Here is a 19,848-nt window from a genome sequence, read left to right as displayed (position 1 = left end):
GCTTCTGCCTTGGTGCCAATGATGGTCGTATGCGTGTTTGGCGCCATGCAGGTGAGCGCCACAATCAGGACTGCATACGACCGAGGCACACAGGGCCAACACCCGGCATCATGGTGTGGGGAGCGATCTCCTACACTGGCCGTACACCACTGGTGATCGTCGAGGGGACACTGAATAGTGCACGGTACATCCAAACCGTCATCGAACCCATCGTTCTACCATTCCTAGACCGGCAAGGGAACTTGCTGTTCCAACAGGACAATGCACGTCCGCATGTATCCCGTGCCACCCAACGTGCTCTAGAAGGTGTAAGTCAACTACCCCGGCCAGCAAGATCTCCGGATCTGTCCCCCATTGAGCATGTTTGGGACTGGATGAAGTGTCGTCTCACGCGGTCTGCACGTCCAGCACGAACGCTGGTCCAACTGAGGCGCCAGGTGGAAATGGCATGGCAAGCCGTTCCACAGGACTACATCCAGCATCTCTACGATCGTCTCCATGGGAGAATAGCAGCCTGCATTGGTGTGAAAGGTGGATATACACTGTACTAGTGCCGACATTGTGCATGCTCTGTTGCCTGTGTCTACGTGCCTGTGGTTCTGTCAGTGTGATCATGTGATGTATCTGACCCCAGGAATGTGTCAATAAAGTTTCCCCTTCCCGGGACAATGAATTCACGGTGTTCTTATTTCAATTTCCAGGAGTGTATGTGGAAATAACTCACTAGAAGAAGGAACAGGACAATAGGACCTGTGTTAACATTTCAGGAAATGGCTTCCATACCACTAGAGGGAGCCATAGAGAGCAAAAACTGTAGGGACCTGACAGAAACAGGACTTCATCCAACAAACAATCAAGTATAATGAATAAAATATTCCGTCTGGATCATTGTGTGTTTTATTAATAATTACCGGTATCGATGTGACTAGCACATTATCTTCACATCTGGTGCTGCGAAGTGCAATTTGTTAGTAGTCGTAAGAGTGTCCATAAAGCTAACGCAGTCCGATGCCCTGCTAGTCGGATCGAAACCAGTAACCATTAACAAAGAAGTAGTGATCGGGACGGTGCTTTCATTCATTATAAAGAGTACGCAGCTCCTGAAACGTGCCATCAATGCCGAAACAATTAAGGACGTTGGTCATAAGTGCTCCTCCGAGATGAAGATTAACACGGGAGATCAAAGACGTGGCGGGCTACATAATTAAATATTCTGGAGACTGACGAAAAAAAAAAATTCCTGATATCGCAATGTCTTGGGCCCGAAAAGGCCACCAGTACTACATCGAGTTGCTGTTAGTATGACGACATGCCACACGCTTCTAATAGATTGTCTCTTAGTCTGTTCCTCGTTAGCGTGTACCGCTCTGAATGAAAATAAAGTAGCCCTCTGACAATGTCATCATCCTGCAAGCCCACACAGCCCCATACAAACCGAAAACTCCAGTAAGAGTTCATGAAACACGTTAACTTTACTGCTGTTAATCAGGCTGCATAAACTTCACACTCTGCATTTATTTTTCCTTAAAGTTTAATGTCATTTAATATTGTTACTACTGAATTATTTTCATCTGTCTTCGTGTTGATGTTAGTTTGTCAGATAGTTAGTTATCAACAGTCACTATTGTTGTCAGACACATTACCTTATAAGGAAGGAGAAGGACTTGACTGTTTAAATCATTTATCTCCGTGTACTTGAATTCTTCCACTTGGAACATCATATCTACGTTCTTCGCTGATCCTACAGCTGAGCGGAAGGGTAAAGGATACGTGTCACGCTTCTCAAACTTTTTCAACCACTCGCCTTTGAAGTAGATAGCGTTGACCAGTACCATCCGAGTATCGTTGTTCAAGACATCTGAAAAGGAAAGACAGTTATCAGTAAGCAATCGCTATTCATTATGCATCCACGCAGCAAGCCTCTTCATGCAGTAAATTATCTTCTTTAGAGCTCTTCTATATTTGTGTGTGAATTTAAACAGCGTAACGGCATATTTTTTTTGTTTTTTGTTTTAGGGTGCGAAGACAAAGAGAGTTGTTAAACGACTACACATTAATCCCAATCGACGAAAGAGAAGACAGCTAAAACAGGTACGTGGAGAACGATCTATAAAATACACCGTAGAGAGACGGAGGTCCTGAACTAAAGATTAAATGTCCTTCGCCATATTGCTACGACGGATAAAAAGTAAATCGCGGTCGACAGCTCGCGAGGCGTTCGCTAAACCGGCTGGTAACTCAGATGGCAAACACAAATGATAACGTAAGTGGTTAAAAATAGGGCATTCCGTCAGGAAATGGCGGACTATCCAATGTTGATGGTAAGGAGCACAAAACGGTGGGGGAGCACCACTTAACAAATGGCGATGGCTAAAAAGACAGTGCCCGATACGCAGCCTAGGTAAAATGATCTGCTCACGACGCGACGGTGAAGATGATGTAGTCCAAGCCGCTGGGAGTGATTTAATAACGCGGAAACTTGTTCTCATGAAGGAGGACAAGTTGTGATGCCAAAGTGGCACCACCTGCTGACAGACGGCAATATAGAGATCATCGGAGGAAATGTAAGAACCAGTGGGCTGAGGTACGAGGACTGCAGCATTGGCAGCAGCCCCCGAGGCCTCGTTTCCTGTTAGACCGACGTCGCCAGGAACCCAAATAAACATCATAGTAGCTCCATCGAGAGAGAGCAAGAGACAGCTTTCCTGGGCTCCTTGCACTAAGGAATAAACGATGTACGGGACACAGACACTTTGATCCCAGTGAGAGAGTCGGAGCAGGTAACGCACATAAAAAGCCTGTGACGCTGGATGTACTTCGTGGCTTGATACAGGGCGAAGAACTCTGTTGTAAATACTGAGAAGTGTCCAGATGCCGATACCGAAAAATGTCGGTGCCAATCACGAAAGTACAACCGACGCCACGGTCAGTCCGAGAGCCATCAGTGTACACAAAGGTTCTATCGCGAAGTTCGGTGCGAAGTTCGTGAAACTTAAGGCGCTAGAGAGAGGCTGGAGTAGTGTCCTTATGGAGCGAATGAAGGCTTAGATAAACACAGGCTGCCGCACGAAGCCAAGGTGGTGTTCGCACCCATCGGGAAAGTGGCATGTAGAGTGAGGTTAAGCTGCCGGACCAAGAGCCGAAAGCACACTCCAAGAGGTAACAGATAAGAGGGATGTGCCACACATTGACGATCAATGTAGTCATCGATGAAGGAGGTATAGGATGAGTGGCCAGGCATGGGAGACAAACGGCATGCATATCGGCTGAGGAGAAAGTCACGGCGATAGGACAGTAGTAGTTCGGCAGCTTCTGCATAGAGACCCCCAACGGGGATAGTGTAAAAGGCACCAGTGGCCATACGAGTGCCACAGTGATGGATAGTATTGAGATGGCGTAAGAGGGACGGTGTGCATATGCATAAACGAAACACCCATAGCATAGTTTCGAACAGACAAGGAACCAGTACAAACGGAGGAGGGTGGTTCGATCTGCTCTGCAGGAAGTACCAACGATGACACATAGGACTGTGGGAATGAATATAGCGGGTCGCTAGGTAAGTCACATGGGGGGACCAAGAAAGTTCCCTATCGAGCATGAGTTCCAGGAATTTCAAAGTTTCAACGAACGGAAGAGCAACAGGCTGTAATGTGACAACGCGCCATTTAGTGAAGGCCAAGCATAGTCAAGGCGCAACGGTAGAGAAAGTGGACGCTTGTGCCATCTGTTGGCCAGAATCGAAGGCAAAGCGGATGTGCTTCCGCCTGGTGGAAGCTAAATTAAAGAACGCTATGCAGGAGACAGTGTCTGGCTTGTGCTGCGCTCTGACAGCAAAATAACAAAAGAATTAAACTACATAATATTGTTATGTGTAGTAAAAATATAAATGTAATATTACTTTAATATATGAAAATGACTGTAATTGAACATTGTAATGCTATGGTATGTTTAATTGTAAATAAAGAACTTGGCGTAATGTAAAATAACGTTTAGGTGTGGGGGGAATCCCCGAGAATGAGAACAGTGTATAGGTTGGCGCGTAATATTGGTGGTAGAAGTAAATTAGCGTAGCTCTGAGGCAGAACAATTGTTAAGTGGCATAAAAGTGACTGCTGGTGTGTGCTACGGTAACGTTGCTAACGGACCATTTAGAAGTGAGCTGAAAACAGATACGCACTTCTTTTATCCTATGGCTACAAGCTAAATGGACACTAAGGCTTGTAAGACGCAGTATTTCGACGGAGATGGACTGCGAGCGGCAAAATAGTACGGTTTCCCGCTCTGGAGTACATGGCACTGCACGGTGCAATGCTGTGTTAATTGCGGCGAGTTGCTTGTGCCAACAGCGTGATGTGAAGGGACCAGTAGCCGCATCCAACGGCGTATTGTGATCTCAATAAGTGATTAGGTCTATTGGTGAACCCACTTTGGTAGCAACGAACTAGAAGTAATCTTACAAGAGTATTATTATGAACAGTAGTTGTTATACCGACGCCATTACCAGTACAGTTATATTCTGTGAATCAGTTTGTGTGATAGTCAAACCAAGTTCTTTAGAGTGTGTAAAGTTTGGAGGCAATAATAATTTTGTGGTTTAAATTGCATTCCCCAAGTGTAATCAATTATATAAAGGAAATAGCTCATTATTACCCCATATCCAGTCATTTCTATGTGCTGCAACATCAGTGAAAAGTAATGGTGCGTGCGTATCGGCGTAGCTATATTGCAAGAGAAAATGGTCGGAATTAACGCCAAAATTGCGAGCAGACGCCGCTTCATGCAACGGATGGAAGATGCCAGGTACTGTGCCACCTTAATTACTATCCAGCTCGATATGGTGGCTCTTCAGTACATTGCCATAGTAAAAAATTACTCGGTTCCGTCCGAGCAACGTAATTCTCAATTAGTGTTTTCAGTAACTACATTGACAAGCAGATCTATATTGTTCTTTAATTAAGCGTTCAAGGAAATTGCTGCCACCACAGTACACATTGTGCCTTCAGCACAATGCAAGCTTAATAACATTAAATTCAGTAATTACAATTTGTGTAGTTTACATTAACGTAAAACAAGTTCAAGTGTTTATCATGTGTGTTTATATATTGTGAAACGATTTCAGGCTGTGGTACTGTTTAAAATGCATAATTTCCTCCTGCTAGGCAATATCAGACACACAGAATTAAGTGATCCCTGTTCAGTCACTTCAAAGAGATTATCAGTGCTACTAATAATTAAATATAGACGTAAAAATAAGTTGGTTACGCGCCGTTATCATTATCTATTCCAAAAATTCCGTGTAGTGGTTGGATCACCATAGGGTGTTTATTCAAACCTATTACACGTGAGAGCCACTTTCCAGAAGTCTGATGCCGCACGGTCTAATAATAATACAGTAAATTCGGATAGTGGCATCGCAAGGCCCAAGATGTAAAGACGGTAGAAAAAACCAACTGCGCCACCAGAAATTCATACAAACGGTTTTGTCAGAGGAAAAGCGAAAACCATTGTCGATACTAGATGGTTAAATACGATCGAGACATCGCTGAAGGTGCCGCTCAGTGAGACAGGTCCATGGAGAGCTACAATAGATGGCAAAGTCATCAACGAAAAGGGAGCTGTGAGATGCCCTGTGGGAGACAGGCCATTATAGAGTTAATGGCGATAGCAATGAGGACGACTTTTAGGGCTAAACCCTGAGGCACACTATTTTCCTGGAAAAGGCAGAACCCACATGCGGTTGTATGTACGAAGGAAAAAGTGCTTGCTCGCAAGAGAAAGGTGTTGCAACATCTGAATGTGAACATCGTCTGGACCTGGAGCGGAGGATGGGAGTGAAGTGAGAGTGTGATCTAGCTCCCTCTTAGTAAAGGCGGCATTGTAGCACTCACTATTCTGAGAAAAGAACAGTATCGCACAAGTCTCCTCCGCTCGTTTCCGATGGAGAAAGGCAGGTTGATAGTGGGAGGAGCTCGAAATCTCCGCAAAATGGTGGCACCGAGGTGATGGAGATAGCAACAGGATCCAGTATGACATCAGCTGCTACTGACAGGCTGGAAACTGGAGAATGGACTTGGCCCCTAGAGAGCCGTCGGAGTATGGCCACACACAAAGGAAGAGGGAGTGGAACTATTAAAAGAACTAGTAAATGAAATGCAGCTAGTTATTTTTTTTTCCTGTCCCGAAGAATGCGAGGACACTGCGCATGCAACCGTTTACAGTGAATGCAGTTTGCGAACGTAGGATGACGGTTAAAAAACCGGAGAACACATCTCCGTTCGTGAACGGCATTGCGGCAGCCCTCAGTAAAACAAGAGACCGGGAGACAGCAGTGCAGTTAAGAAGAAGAAACTAGGGAAATGTTGTTTGTCGAAGGTCGCCATGGAGGAGAAAAGCCACCAATCAGCATTAGAAAGCTGCCATTTTGGTGTGCACGTAGGTGGGGCAGGAGTCATCAGTTGGATAGCAAATGGGAAATGGTCATTCGACAATGTGTCAGAGAGAACATACCACTCGAGATGATGAGCAAGCTGGGCAGTGCAGAAGGAGAGGTCAAAAGCGGGAATAGGTGTGATTGGAGTCTGAAAGGAACGTGGGTGCTTTCGAGTTAAGACAGATGTGTTTAAGGTGATTGAAAACGTCAGCCAAGACGGCACTTCTCAGACAGGTTCTGAGCGAGCCTCAAAAGGGAACGATGTGCATTAAAGTCGCTGAGCAGCAGAAGGAGTTACAAAACAAGCAAGAGAAAGTCTGCACTGGTAGCACCAAATGAGAGAGGTATGTAAACGGTAGCAAGGAAAAATGTGAAATGAGGAAGGAAAATGCGGACTGAAATAAGTTGGTGCTGGGTAGTCAGGAGATGGGTTGACTATGAACGTCATCCCAGATGAGCAGCATGACTCCCCCATGAGAATGCCATTCTCTGGATGAAGTTCGAGTAAGACCATGAAGAAATGCGAGAGCTCAAAGCGGTTGGGAGGACGCAATTTTGTTTCCTGGAGGAAGAGTACAAGCAGATGCTGCGATTATAAGAGCAGCAGTAAGTCCTCTCTGTTGGATCGAAGGCCGCAAAAGTTCCATTGGAGGAGAGTCAAGACGAGGAATAAATGAAGGGGTGTAGCCTCTGCGGCTGTCTAGTGCCAGGCTTCGAAGACGCGCTGCTACAGAGCACAGGAGCAGGAGGATCCTGCTCCATGAGGCCTACAGAGCCGTTGGCATTCTCCTTCTGTCGGTCTACGGAGTCCAGGGCAAAAAAGTCATTGGTGGTGAGCACCGGCGACACGGAGGTCGGCCGGGCGAGGGTATCACATGGTGGCACCATCGAAGAGGATCTCCGAGTCGGCGAAGGAGAACACCATTTCCCTTTGTTTGACTTCTTGGAGACTTTCCGATTGGCAGAGGAAGACTCAGATGTTTGTTGGCTGGAGGGACGTAGAAAGCCTTCACGGGAGTATTCCTTCCTTCCTTTCCAGCCTGCTAGCTGTGTAGCAGGTGACTTCGACCTGTGAGGTGAAAGTATGGTGGCTTGTTGCACAGCTGGAGGAGGAGAAAGGGACGCTACTATGACGCTGGGCGATTTCACAACCGCAGTGCTAAATTTGAGGTCACATGTCTGTATGGCCATGTCCTTCGTGGAGCGAGATGTAGCAAGAACAGTACTGTAGTTGCCAGATGGTAGAATGCAGGGTTTCCGACTAGCCAACAACTTGCGATCGACTGGGTAAGGCACTTTCTCCTTCATCTGGATCTCCTGGGCAGCCCTTTCATAGACATACACGGGACAATGCAGTGGGGAGAAGGAGGCGGGCAATCGCCCTCGTGGGCATCCCTAACAAAGATTACACATTTGGCCAGGAGTCGACAGCACTCTCGAGTGGGGCTGTAGTGATGACACTGGTAGCAGCGCATCAGGTATGGAATGTACGGTCGCACTGTGATGACTTCACATCCTGCTTTGATCTTTGACGGTAGAACCACTCCATCAAAAGTGAGAAATAGAGTGCGTATGGGCACTAAGGATGCATCTAGTTTTTTCATTACCCGATGGACTGTGATGACACTCTGATGAGAGATGTACGTTTCGATTTCTACCTCGGTCAGATCATCGAGCAGCTTAGTGTAAATAAAACCAAGGGAATAATTCAGCATTCAATGGGTCTCAAGATGAACAGGATAGCCGTGGAGGAGCGAAGCGGCAAGCACCTGTGCTTGAGAATCACAAGTAGTCTCCAAAAGCAAAGTGCCATTTCGTAAAGCGAGAGCAGGATTTCACAGGGCCAGCAATTGCTGCAATACCTTTCTGAATAATAAACGGATTTACCGTAGCAAAGGACTCACTGTCTTCAGTACGTGAAACCCCGAGGAACTGTGATGCAGCTGGGAGAGTCTTTGAATCGTAAGTGTCATTCCGTTTACGGTAGACGTAGACTGAGAGGAAGATGCTTAGCTCATTGCGAGAAAATCCCCCATGTTCTCCAGCGTCTCCGATGGCGCGCCTCTTCCAATATGGACCCTCCTCAGAATGGGGCACACTCGCCTTTGTTCACACCTCAGGTCACACATTCCAGTTCGTTCTGTTATGTGGTTTTTTTACGCTATAGAAACTTTGACGACTCATTCCCAGAGACAACAATTATCTCTTTTGAACAGATTGTGGGAGCAACCAGTGATCAGTGTTATTACTAATATTTACTTTCAAAAACAGTCTTGATCACAAATTATTTATTCCGGTGCCTTGTTTCGACCACAACAGTGGTCATCTTCAGAGCAATGAGCAGGAACCTCCTTCTAGTTCAAAATGGTTCAAATGGCTCTGAGGTCATCAGTGCCCTAGAACTTAGAACTACTTAAACCTAAGGCCATCACACACATCCATGCCCGAGGCAGGATTCGAACATAGAACCGCTCGTCCACTGCGGCCGGCTTTCCTTCTGGTGGTGAATCACCACCGGAAGGAGGTTCTTGCTCATTGGTCTGAAGATGACCACAGTTGTGGTCTAAACCGGTCACTGGAATAAATAATTTGTGATCAAGACTGTTTTCGATAGTAAACACTATCTCGATCTCCTTACAGACTAGGTTCTCAGTTTTTTACCCAAAACCGCGATGTCATCGTACCAGACCTTGGCGTAAATTAATCGGGGACGTTGTGTACAGTGCATAGAGGTGATTCAAATAACGCATCCTGGACTTACTTCATCTTCAATGATCTCCTGACTCAGCCGATCCCATTCCCAATGAGTGATTGTGGGATTTCTTGATAAGTAACATGTGTCCACTTGCCGGGACCTGAACTGCATTCGACGCAGGAAACTATAATGTATGCAGCATGTCAAAATTATTGCTGATTTCTGATAACAACAGTCACGTTGGATCCCTGCTGCGTGCAAGAAGAACAGAGAAAGTAGTGAGGGGAGATTTAAGTTTAAAGTCTTGTAGACGACAACAAAGATTTTATGACTATGTTAGATAAAGCGTATGGTAAAGGACAGCAAGGATGAGTATGATGTGTACATTGAGAGGTGAAAGGAACATATCTTTTGAGTAATGTTATTATTTTTGAAGAAGAGAAGTTTGAAGTACGACTGCAGCTAGGCTGTCTGGTTTTTATAGAAATTGTCTATTAACATTGTACCCTTTTAAATCATTATTCACTTCGTTAAGCATAGCATCGTTCAGACCAATGTTATGTGTGAAATCACGTGAACTTTTACTCCGTCTTTCTGAATATATACTTCATTCTAAAATCGTTGTTTTAGCATATCATTTTATAGGAATAGCTTCTCTCCCCACCCCAGTGTTTGTCAGTATGCATTACCACATGCAACGGTTTGAATATGTATTTAGAAACAGAAATCTAGTTTAGCCGCTGCGTGCTTTCTGTTTGCTGTTGTGCTTTCGAAAAATCTGTAACAATGTTATCAATACGCGAGGTAATTTGAAATTTTGATTTGGGCCAGATAATTGTTTTACTTCAGTTGCGCATTTAATACAAAGACAGGCTGCATTCAGATCAGATCAGTTCAAATTGGGTTCTGTTTAGTCAAAGCTTAGCGTAGGAGTGTAAGCTGGATAACACTTTGGGAATACACGGTTTTGGTAATACACAGACTTTTGTAGAGTGGGAGATAGAGTTGGGCTAAATTTCATACAAAAACAAATGTAGTGGGGAGGCTGCAAATCTACATCACGAAAGTTGGAAGAAGATTTAAAATACGTTCCTCCAGAATGGGAGACGAGGATGTGATACCGCGCTGTACATGGGTGGCAAAGAGTTATCGCTATATCAGAATCATGTTAATTAGAAATACCGAATATATATTAATGATTCCTGGTGTAAAGGTATTGCCCATAACTTTTGCTGGTCGTAGTTGCAGTTAATTCCGAAGTGAGTAATTTTCACCATCATGCCTATTTCAGTTATACGAGAATCTTTAGTATTACGTTTCAACCCGTCTTTCGCGCTTGAATACACCAGGGAAGTGTAAGAGAAGCGGGAGACAAAGTCAGAGTCGGGAAACTGAACTGCGCAACTTCTCCACAACTGCGCAGATGAGCAGTGTTACGTAGACTATGAATACAGCCCCACATTTTTAAAGTGCAGCTACTTACAGGGGTCCACTGTGGGCTGTAATTACTGTACGGCAGCGAAATTTGGTAGATATTCTGGTTTCTGGTGCGTTAATGTGGAACCGATTTACGCCGAAAAAAAGTTAAATCCGATTGTGACCACCAGGTGAAAGTCAGGCGCCGTGAATGCATGAAAGACAAAGAAATGTTTCCATAAGTAATGGGTCAGAAACGGGATGTGGGCAGAATTGGTCAAACAAGGGGAGGAAGACATGATGCTGATGACATTATAACCGCCAGTTACATAGTTTGTTCAGTACGAGCACCAAAGACATCAACGAGATGCTGTACAGCGCCAGATTTGCACCTGGTGGCCAAAATTGGAACAATTTTTTTTTCCAGCGTAATATCACCCACGTTTCAATCCCGTATGATAAGATGAAGTTTAGATTAAAGCTAGACTCAAATATTCCATTTTCCGGACGGGAATCGGAACCATGACATTCGTGTTTCCAAAAATGCGCTTACCACCACTATACCACCAGACGAGAACTGGCAATTTCAAGGCCTTCATTTTGTTTCATTTTGGCTTCATTTTGCAACAGGGCAGAGCACCAACGCACTGGGCTTCAATTTTCAATGGGGCAGAGCACCAAGCACTGGGCTTCATTTATCAACAGGGCAGAGCATCAACACACTGGGCTTCATTTTGTAACAGGGCACAGCACCACCGCGCTGGGCTTCAATTTTCAATGGGACAGAGCACCAAGTACTGGGCTTCATTCATCAACAGGACAGAGCATCAACGCACTGGGCTTCAGTTTGCAACAGGGCAGAGCATCAACACACTGGGCTTCATTTTTCGACAGGGCAGAGCACAATCCCCCAGGCCTTCAACTTTCAGCATGGCTTTGTAACACTGCACTACCTTCTGTCTGTACGAACATTTAATAACAATGAGCTGCCTCCAGAATGAGATTTTCACTCTGCAGCGGAGTGTGCACTGATATGAAACTTCTTGGCAGATTAAAACTGTGTGCCCGACCGAGACTCGAACTCGGGACCTTTGCCTTTCGCGGGCAAGTGCTCTACCAACTGAGCTACCGAAGCACGACTCACGCCCGGTACTCACAGCTTTACTTCTGCCAGTACCTCGTCTCCTACCTTCCAAACTTTACAGAAGCTCTCCTGCGAACCTTGCAGAACTAGCACTCCTGAAAGAAAGGATATAGCGGAGACATGGCTTAGCCACAGCCTGGGGGATGTTTCCAGAATGAGATTTTCACTCTGCAGCGGAGTGTGCGCTGATATGAAACTTCCTGGCAGATTAAAACTGTGTGCCCGACCGAGACTCGAACTCGGGACCTTTGCCTTTCGCGGGCAAGTGCTCTACCAACTGAGCTACCGAAGCACGACTCACGCCCGGTACTCACAGCTTTACTTCTGCCAGTACCTCGTCTCCTACCTTCCAAACTTTACAGAAGCTCTCCTGCGAACCTTGCAGAACTAGCACTCCTGAAAGAAAGGATATAGCGGAGACATGGCTTAGCCACAGCCTGGGGGATGTTTCCAGAATGAGATTTTCACTCTGCAGCGGAGTGTGCGCTGATATGAAACTTCCTGGCAGATTAAAACTGTGTGCCCGACCGAGACTCGAACTCGGGACCTTTGCCTTTCGCGGGCAAGTGCTCTACCAACTGAGCTACCGAAGCACGACTCACGCCCGGTACTCACAGCTTTACTTCTGCCAGTACCTCGTCTCCTACCTTCCAAACTTTACAGAAGCTCTCCTGCGAACCTTGCAGAACTAGCACTCCTGAAAGAAAGGATATAGCGGAGACATGGCTTAGCCACAGCCTGGGGGATGTTTCCAGAATGAGATTTTCACTCTGCAGCGGAGTGTGCGCTGTGGCTAAGCCATGTCTTGGCTATATCCTTTCTTTCAGGAGTGCTAGTTCTGCAAGGTTCGCAGGAGAGCTTCTGTAAAGTTTGGAAGGTAGGAGACGAGGTACTGGCAGAAGTAAAGCTGTGAGTACCGGGCGTGAGTCGTGCTTCGGTAGCTTAGTTGGTAGAGCACTTGCCCGCGAAAGGTAAAGGTCCCGAGTTCGAGTCTCGGTCGGGCACACAGTTTTAATCTGCCAGGAAGTTTCAATGAGCTGCCTGTTTAGCCAGAAAGGGGCGAATTGATCTAGTATATTTTTGAAGGAGGTTATATTTGTCGCTGACATTATAAATTACTTATTTCCCTATTGCAGTTTCGGCATTAGGGTCATTTGCAAGTGGCTCCACAGAAGATTTTACTTCAGCACATGTCAGACTTTAAAATCGTCTGACATGTACACATGTCATCGCCAAAAATAGTCCTTTTCACTGTAGAAATACAGCAACAGCAGACTACATATAAAGTGAATAGCCTATTTTTGACGATGGAATGTAAATAAGTCGGAGAACTTTAAAGCATGTCTTGTGCTCAAACAACATCATTTGCAATATCTCTTAAAAATGGCCCAAAGGCCGAAAATTTCAATTGTGAAATAAATAACTTCTATAGTCAACGGCAAATATGATACCCTTTAAAAAATTATACATTACTGAACCCCAAAAGTGAGAAGTTTATCGGATCTAGCTTTGCACCATTGGCCTCTGAGGTCGCCTTATCTCTCGTTCCACACCAGCATCAGTGAATGCAGTAGCCCCAGGCATGTTCGCTAAGTAAGGGACGAGTCTGACTCGTCTGGATGTTCGCCGTGCGTCCAGTGGAAGGCATATTGACTTTAGTCAAAGACAAATGAAAATTTGATCCTATACGTGACCATAAAAGATACTCCAAAAATGTTCGTGCATTAGTAAAATCGGATGCTTCGTACAAAAACAAAAGCGTCAATATATTCTCTTATGAAATCCGGTGAATCTTTCTTTTTCAAACACTCGTTTCAGCAACGCTACAGATTCATGCATAGCTACAAGCAAGACCACTTGCGTTATGCTATCGCAATTGAAGACACATCGTCTCACTGACGCCAAAAGGGTTGTGTTCCGTAGGGTTTTATATCTACCCCTTAATGCAGAATGTCATGAATTCGCATCATACCAAAGCTGTGCTAATAATCGGAAGGTTAACTGTTTCTGAGCACCAGCGCCGGTAGACGCTCGATTGTGCATGAAGCTACCAAAGCTTCTGACAAGTGCTGCATTCTTCTGAGTGTTTCGAGTACCTGTAAGGCGCCACGATCTTTTATTTTTACCTTGCATCTAGAAATTTAATCAGTTCCAAGGGGTTCATTCTATACTGTAAATCTTTTATATGATGGGTCTATCATTGGCATCATGTATTCAACTAGCACTGTGCAACGTTGATATTCAAGAGCTGTGACGTTCACCTATTGGAGCGCATAACGAGACAAGCTTTAGACTAACATGACGACTGAACAATCAAGTGCCGTTGAAAGGGAGGGTGGAGGGTGCCTGAAGCGCAGTCGCCCGCCCTCATCAAAGGTAGCCTTCCCCCAAGAACAGAGAAATCGTGATTTTGGAGTTAAACTGGACAGCGATCTGCATGGAATGCTGCACACAGGTACCCGATACTGACGACTGTCGACTTTATGAAACCCTTTGCCTGAGTTAAATAACATAGACGTTGCTGCCTCCTCATTCGTGATCATCATCGCCTCTTAAAGACGTTACCCAAGGACACGGTGATTGTACGGGAAAACACTCAGACAGTCCCATCGGCCAATCCACACAGCTGTCTGGTAGTACCAAATACTCAAGCTCTGATACCATCCAGTACTACTGCTGTCCGTCTTAATAGGCGGGCAGCCGCTTAGAATCTGGCGCCAACACACTCATTCGACATCAATGTCAAGAAGGAAACGAGCAGGAACTTCCGCGTCCTAAGTAAGTCCATCCACGACGTACGACTTCGGCGGGCACATGCAACCAGAAGTCAAAGGACAATGTAATGACGGGACAGCAATGACTAAAGGAGAGACGTACCTGTGCCATATAGTTGTATGAACTAAACATAACGGCCCAATAATGGAAAAGAGAAAGGGGTGGGATGGAGATAGAGGGAGGGGGGAGAGGAGGACGCGGAGAGAGAGAGAGAGAGAGAGAGAGAGAGAGAGAGAGAGAGGTTCAAGAAGTTCGTGTTCTCGGAGACATACACTACTGGCCATTACAATTGCTACACCAAGAAGAAATGCAGATGATAAACGGGTATTCATTGGACAAATATATTATACTAGAACTGACATCTGATTACATTTCCACGCAATTTGGGTGCATAGATCCTGAGAAATAAGTGCCCAGAACAGCCGCCTCTGGCCGTAATAATGGGCTTGATACGCCTGGGCATTGAGTCGAACAGAGCTTGGATGGCGTGTACAGGTACGGCTGCCCATGCAGCTTCAAGACGATGCCACAGTTCATCAAGAGTAGTGGCTCTGAGCACTATGGGACTCAACTGCTGAGGTCATTAGTCCCCTAGAACTTAGAACTAGTTAAACCTAACTAACCTAAGGACATCACAAACATCCATGCCCGAGGCAGGATTCGAACCTGCGACCGTAGCGGTCTTGCGGTTCCAGACTGCAGCGCCTTTAACCGCACGGCCACTTCGGCCGGCCCAAGAGTAGTGACTCGCGTATTGTGGCGAGCCAGTTGCTCGGCCACCATTGACCAGACGTTTTCAATTTGTGAGAGATCTGGAGATTGTGCTGGCTAGAAAGGCCCGTACAGGACCTGCAACATGCGGTCGTGCATTATCCTGCAGAAATGTAGGATTTCGCAGGGATCGAATGAAAGGTAGAGACACACGGGTCGTAACACAACTGAACTGTAACGTCCACTGGTCGAAGTGCCGTCAATGCGAACAAGAGGTGACCGAGACAAGTAACCAACGGCACCCCATACCATCACGCCGGGTGATATGAAAGTATGGCGATGACGAATACACGCTTCCAATGTGCGTTCACCGCGATGTCGCCAAACACAGATGTGACCATCATGATGCTGTAAACAGAACCTGGATTCATCCCAAAAAATGACATTTTGCCATTCGTGGATCCAGGTTCGTCGTTGAGTACACCATCGCAGGCGCTCCTGTCTGTGATGCAGCGTCAAGGGTAACCGCAGCCACGGTCTCCGAGCTGATAGTCCATGCCGCTGCAAACGTCGTCGAACTGTTCGTGTAGATAGTTGGTGTCTTGCAAACGTCCCCATCTGTTGACTCAGGGATCGAGACGTGGCTGCACGATCCGTTACAGCCATGCAGATAAGATGCCTGTCATCTCGACTGCTAGTGATATGAGTCCGTTGGAATCCAGCACGGCGTTCCGTATTACCCTCCTGAACCCACCAATTCCATATTCTGCTCACAGTCATTGGATCTCGACCAACGTGAGCAGCAATGTCGCGACACGATAAACCGCAATCGCGATAGGCTACAATCCGACCTTTATCAAAGTCGGAAACATGATGGTACGCATTTATCCTCCTTACACGAGGCATCACAACATCGTTTCACCAGGCAACGCCGGTCAACAGCTGTTTGTGTATGAGAAATCGGTTGGAAACTTTCCTCATGTCAGCACGTTGTAGGTGTCGCCACCGGCGCCAACCTTATGTTAATGCTCTGAGAAGCTAATCATTTGCATTTCACAGCATCTTATTCCTGCACAGCATCTTTCGCACCTGTAGCACGTCATCTTCGTGGTGTAGCAATTTTAATGGCCAGTAGTGTACTCTATCGCGGTAGTTACGATACCCATGATCACTGAAAAGCGAAGAAGAAGAAACAAGAGTGCCACTAGAGGGAAGATGCTATTAACTGGAAACAACTCTCGGACCTTGCTTGTAAAGATATAGCGAATATCTTTCCCATAGCTACCGACCGGGTTCCATTCTTCTAGAAGTACGTTCTGTGCCGTTCAGTATGGAACGCCCCTCACTGTCGCACTCTTGAGCCTTTTTAAGGGCAGTCAAACAGGTGGTGCTCGGGGTCAAGGAAGTGCGACAGATCCTGCAATGGCAAGCATCCTACCGTACTTCGTTGACAGAACTTTGACTCATCACTTTCTAAAAATCGTATTGTGCTTCGAAATTTTACTTTGAATGTCGTATAAGATAACATGAAGTGTTGTGTGTGATTGTTTTTATTCCTTGAGGCGGGGTTCAGGGTTTGGTCCCACTGAGTCCTGAACATTAAATTTAGAATATTATAGCGTAACAAAAACGTTCTAGAAAGATCCCACCATCCACGAAAGACTGCTTAAGCAAATGATAAAACAGTAATGCACACAAAAAGGTAAAGAATAGCTCTGCTACTTTCCAATTTACGAACAGGAATTGCAGGTCGTAAGTAGCTTCTATGTATAATAAGAACAGCCATTGGAGTCCCCTTGTTCAAGGAACATCCACTCCAACACGCTACATACGCTAATGTTGATTGTAAGAAAGAAGTAAAGGGAACATGAAGCTTTGATTACATTCGTGACTGTTAGAGCTGTAGATGTCCTGCTCAGAGGTCCAGAGGTCGTGTCTCTATTTGGCCAACGCCTAAGCGGCAACAAATCTTGCTCATAATATGCAGAACGATCTACAGCGAGACATTTGTCAGTCTGTTTCCGGCACACACGAAATGGGCTATCAAATATAAAAGTAGCTTTCCGTGTCTCGAAATGACAGCCTTCGACAATATCATGCAGCTCGGTAAAGTCATATATTTGGTCTACGTACAATGTTACACACACCATCGTAAGGAAAAGATATTCGAGGTCAGTTGGTGACCAATATCCAGCCTATGCATGCGTAATTAGTTTAGCCGAAATATTTATCTGATCAGTTACTGATTAAGAATTCTGACTTAAATATAATGTCAATGATTCTTGCTCACCTGGTGGAATTATGTCTTTTATCTTACTATTCGTCTTCGACTCGACCCAGTCATTTATTATTTTTCTTGCTTGTGGTTCTTGTAGGAAATCAACTTCTTCTACTCCAGCCTTGAACCTAATTGCTGACTGATTAAACCCTTCTTTGATGCCATAACCCTCTTTCAGAAATATCCTGTTGGCTATGTCAAGCAGCACGTCGTTACTGTCCTGAAACAATATTCAGTCGATATTATGACAATAACATAAAGAATTTCATTGTCACCATATACAGAACAACAGCACACATGGCGCTATTATGCAATAAACACAGCAGATCTGAAATACAGGGCTGTTACATCAAACTTTCAGTGTGTAGCTGCTGTCGAATTCTACGACTAATTCCGAGTTCTAATATAATGACTCACCTTGGCTAAAATAATCGTATGAAGAAACGGGGAGTGTGCGAGAAAATACCTACGATCACAATGGTTTGTGCTTTATACAATGCACTAGATGTTCCAAATTCCTTGTGTTCATTTTCTGGGGTAATTTTAATTTGTATTTATTTACTTCTTGAAAGAACTAGCCTCTAGCGGAAGTACACAGCTATGACAACAGATCATGTATGAAAATGAAAGGCAACTTAGCACAGTGCCAGAAAAATTTGTCACTACATGTGGAAAGTAACATTGCATGATTTTGTACTAAGGAATGCTCTTGAGCCCAACACTTCACAACAAGGAGTACATGTTTATGTAGAGACGAATATCACTCAAATGGAGAGTTAGGTTAAACAGAGGTTCCTTACTGAGTTGTGTTATAGTCTTGTATTAAATGTTTCATACATTGAACAGGGCCGTAGAAAGCTTGTGCCGTGCGGTCCCGCCTGGAGCACCATTGAAAAATCTCGCCACTTTCCGTGAGGGGTGATGCGGTCTGGGAGGATCGAGTATTTCTTGCAGGAACTGACGTAATCGTGACCTAGGGGCGGTGTGGTGAAGGTGAACAAAAACGACGCTATCGATCTGTCAGTCGCTATAGCGCCGAGTTGATGTTTACGGGTGTGCTAGTGAGAAGAGCATTTCGCAGAACTCTTTCCAGGAATGAGTTTGTGGTTGCGCAACGTACGAAGTATTTGTGACAAGGTAGAATATGAGTTTTTCTGTTAGGTTGTTGACCAATTACACAACTGGAAATCACTACATATTCGAAAATAAAAAGCCAGATAATTATTTGATCCTTCGTTCTCTAATCAGACGGAAATTTTAAATCATTGATGTTGTGGATTGGCCAGAGCGCCAACCCACAATGAGAGGAAGCCGAAAGGCACGCGTTTAAGCTCACGCAGGATGGCGTGAGGTCTGGAACAGGACAACGTCTTTATAGTAGCAAAAATAGTACGTAGCTTCTGGAATACTTAACTTTAATCCATTATTGGTGAACATCGGTCTGACAGTACATGCATCAAAAGATAAATAGCAAATGATAATGGCGCCTTGCTAGGTCGTAGCAAATGACGTAGCTGAAGGCTATGCTAACTATCGTCTCGGCAATTGAGAGCGTAATTTGTCAGTGAACCATCGCTAGCAAAGTCGGCTGTACCACTGGGGCGAGTGCTAGGAAGTCTCTCTAGACCTGCCGTGTGGCGGCGCTCGGTCTGCAATCACTGATAGTGGCGACACGCGGGTCCGACGTATACTACCGGACTGCGGCCGATGTAAAGGCTACCACCTAGCAAGTGTGGTGTCCGAGACTGTGCTTAACGCATAGCATGTGGTGGTTTGCGAACTCACATCGTTTCACTCCATAAACCACTACGTTATCCATTACGCAAAGGCTTAATCATGCGAATGTTACCTCAGATCTTACTTGTCATAATAGCTCTTAAAGCCTTGTATTGTTGCTGTGTTATTAACTGACGTTGACTGCTACGGGTGACGCGTTTGTGATACATTTTCATTGCGCCATTGCTTTGAAAAAGCATACGGCGCCATACACTCTACTAAGTACATGAATAGTCGAAATGCGCACAGTTCACACGCGTTGACAAAAGTCGATAGTAGAAAGACCACAAGTGACGTCACGAACGCAAAAAGTGATGTGAAGTCTACTCGTCATGCAGCCTTGGAGGGAAGGGGAGGGGACCAGATTAGAGTTGTTGCCGGTGGCTGGCATCTCACACGCAATTGTCGGTGTGCTTTTGTAGGGAGAGTGAAAGAGTTACGTATTCCTGGTCCATTTAGTGTCGTGCGTTCGGGTAGCGAGTATAGCTCCACACGGTGTGGTTCCGCTGTGACTTGCGAGCGTCGGTTAGGTACACATGTGTCGGGTGTGCGGTGATAGTCCAACAGTTAGAATTCTTCCAGCGGTCGGCACCCACAGTCTTATCAGAGCTGGTTCGTAGTAA

The 19,848-nt window shown here is 45.4% G+C and overlaps 1 protein-coding gene across 2 annotated transcripts in view; it reads right to left on the bottom strand.

The window, feature by feature from the left end:
- LOC124776662 (serpin B4-like) overlaps positions 1 to 19,848 on the bottom strand; it is a 76,085-nt gene that overhangs the window by 26,876 nt on the left and 29,361 nt on the right. For both annotated transcript variants that reach the window (XM_047251763.1, XM_047251762.1), the window contains exons 4-5: positions 17,462 to 17,669; positions 1,644 to 1,858 (exon numbers count right to left, since the gene is read on the bottom strand). In XM_047251763.1, coding sequence (XP_047107719.1) covers positions 1,644 to 1,858; positions 17,462 to 17,669 — 423 coding nt within the window. The remainder of the gene's footprint in view (positions 1 to 1,643; positions 1,859 to 17,461; positions 17,670 to 19,848) is intronic.

This window comes from Schistocerca piceifrons, chromosome 2 (assembly GCF_021461385.2).
Source record: "Schistocerca piceifrons isolate TAMUIC-IGC-003096 chromosome 2, iqSchPice1.1, whole genome shotgun sequence".
NCBI classification, from domain to species: domain Eukaryota; kingdom Metazoa; phylum Arthropoda; class Insecta; order Orthoptera; family Acrididae; genus Schistocerca; species Schistocerca piceifrons.
Note: the sequence above shows the minus strand (reverse complement) of the source record. Positions and strands in the feature narration are given on the sequence as shown.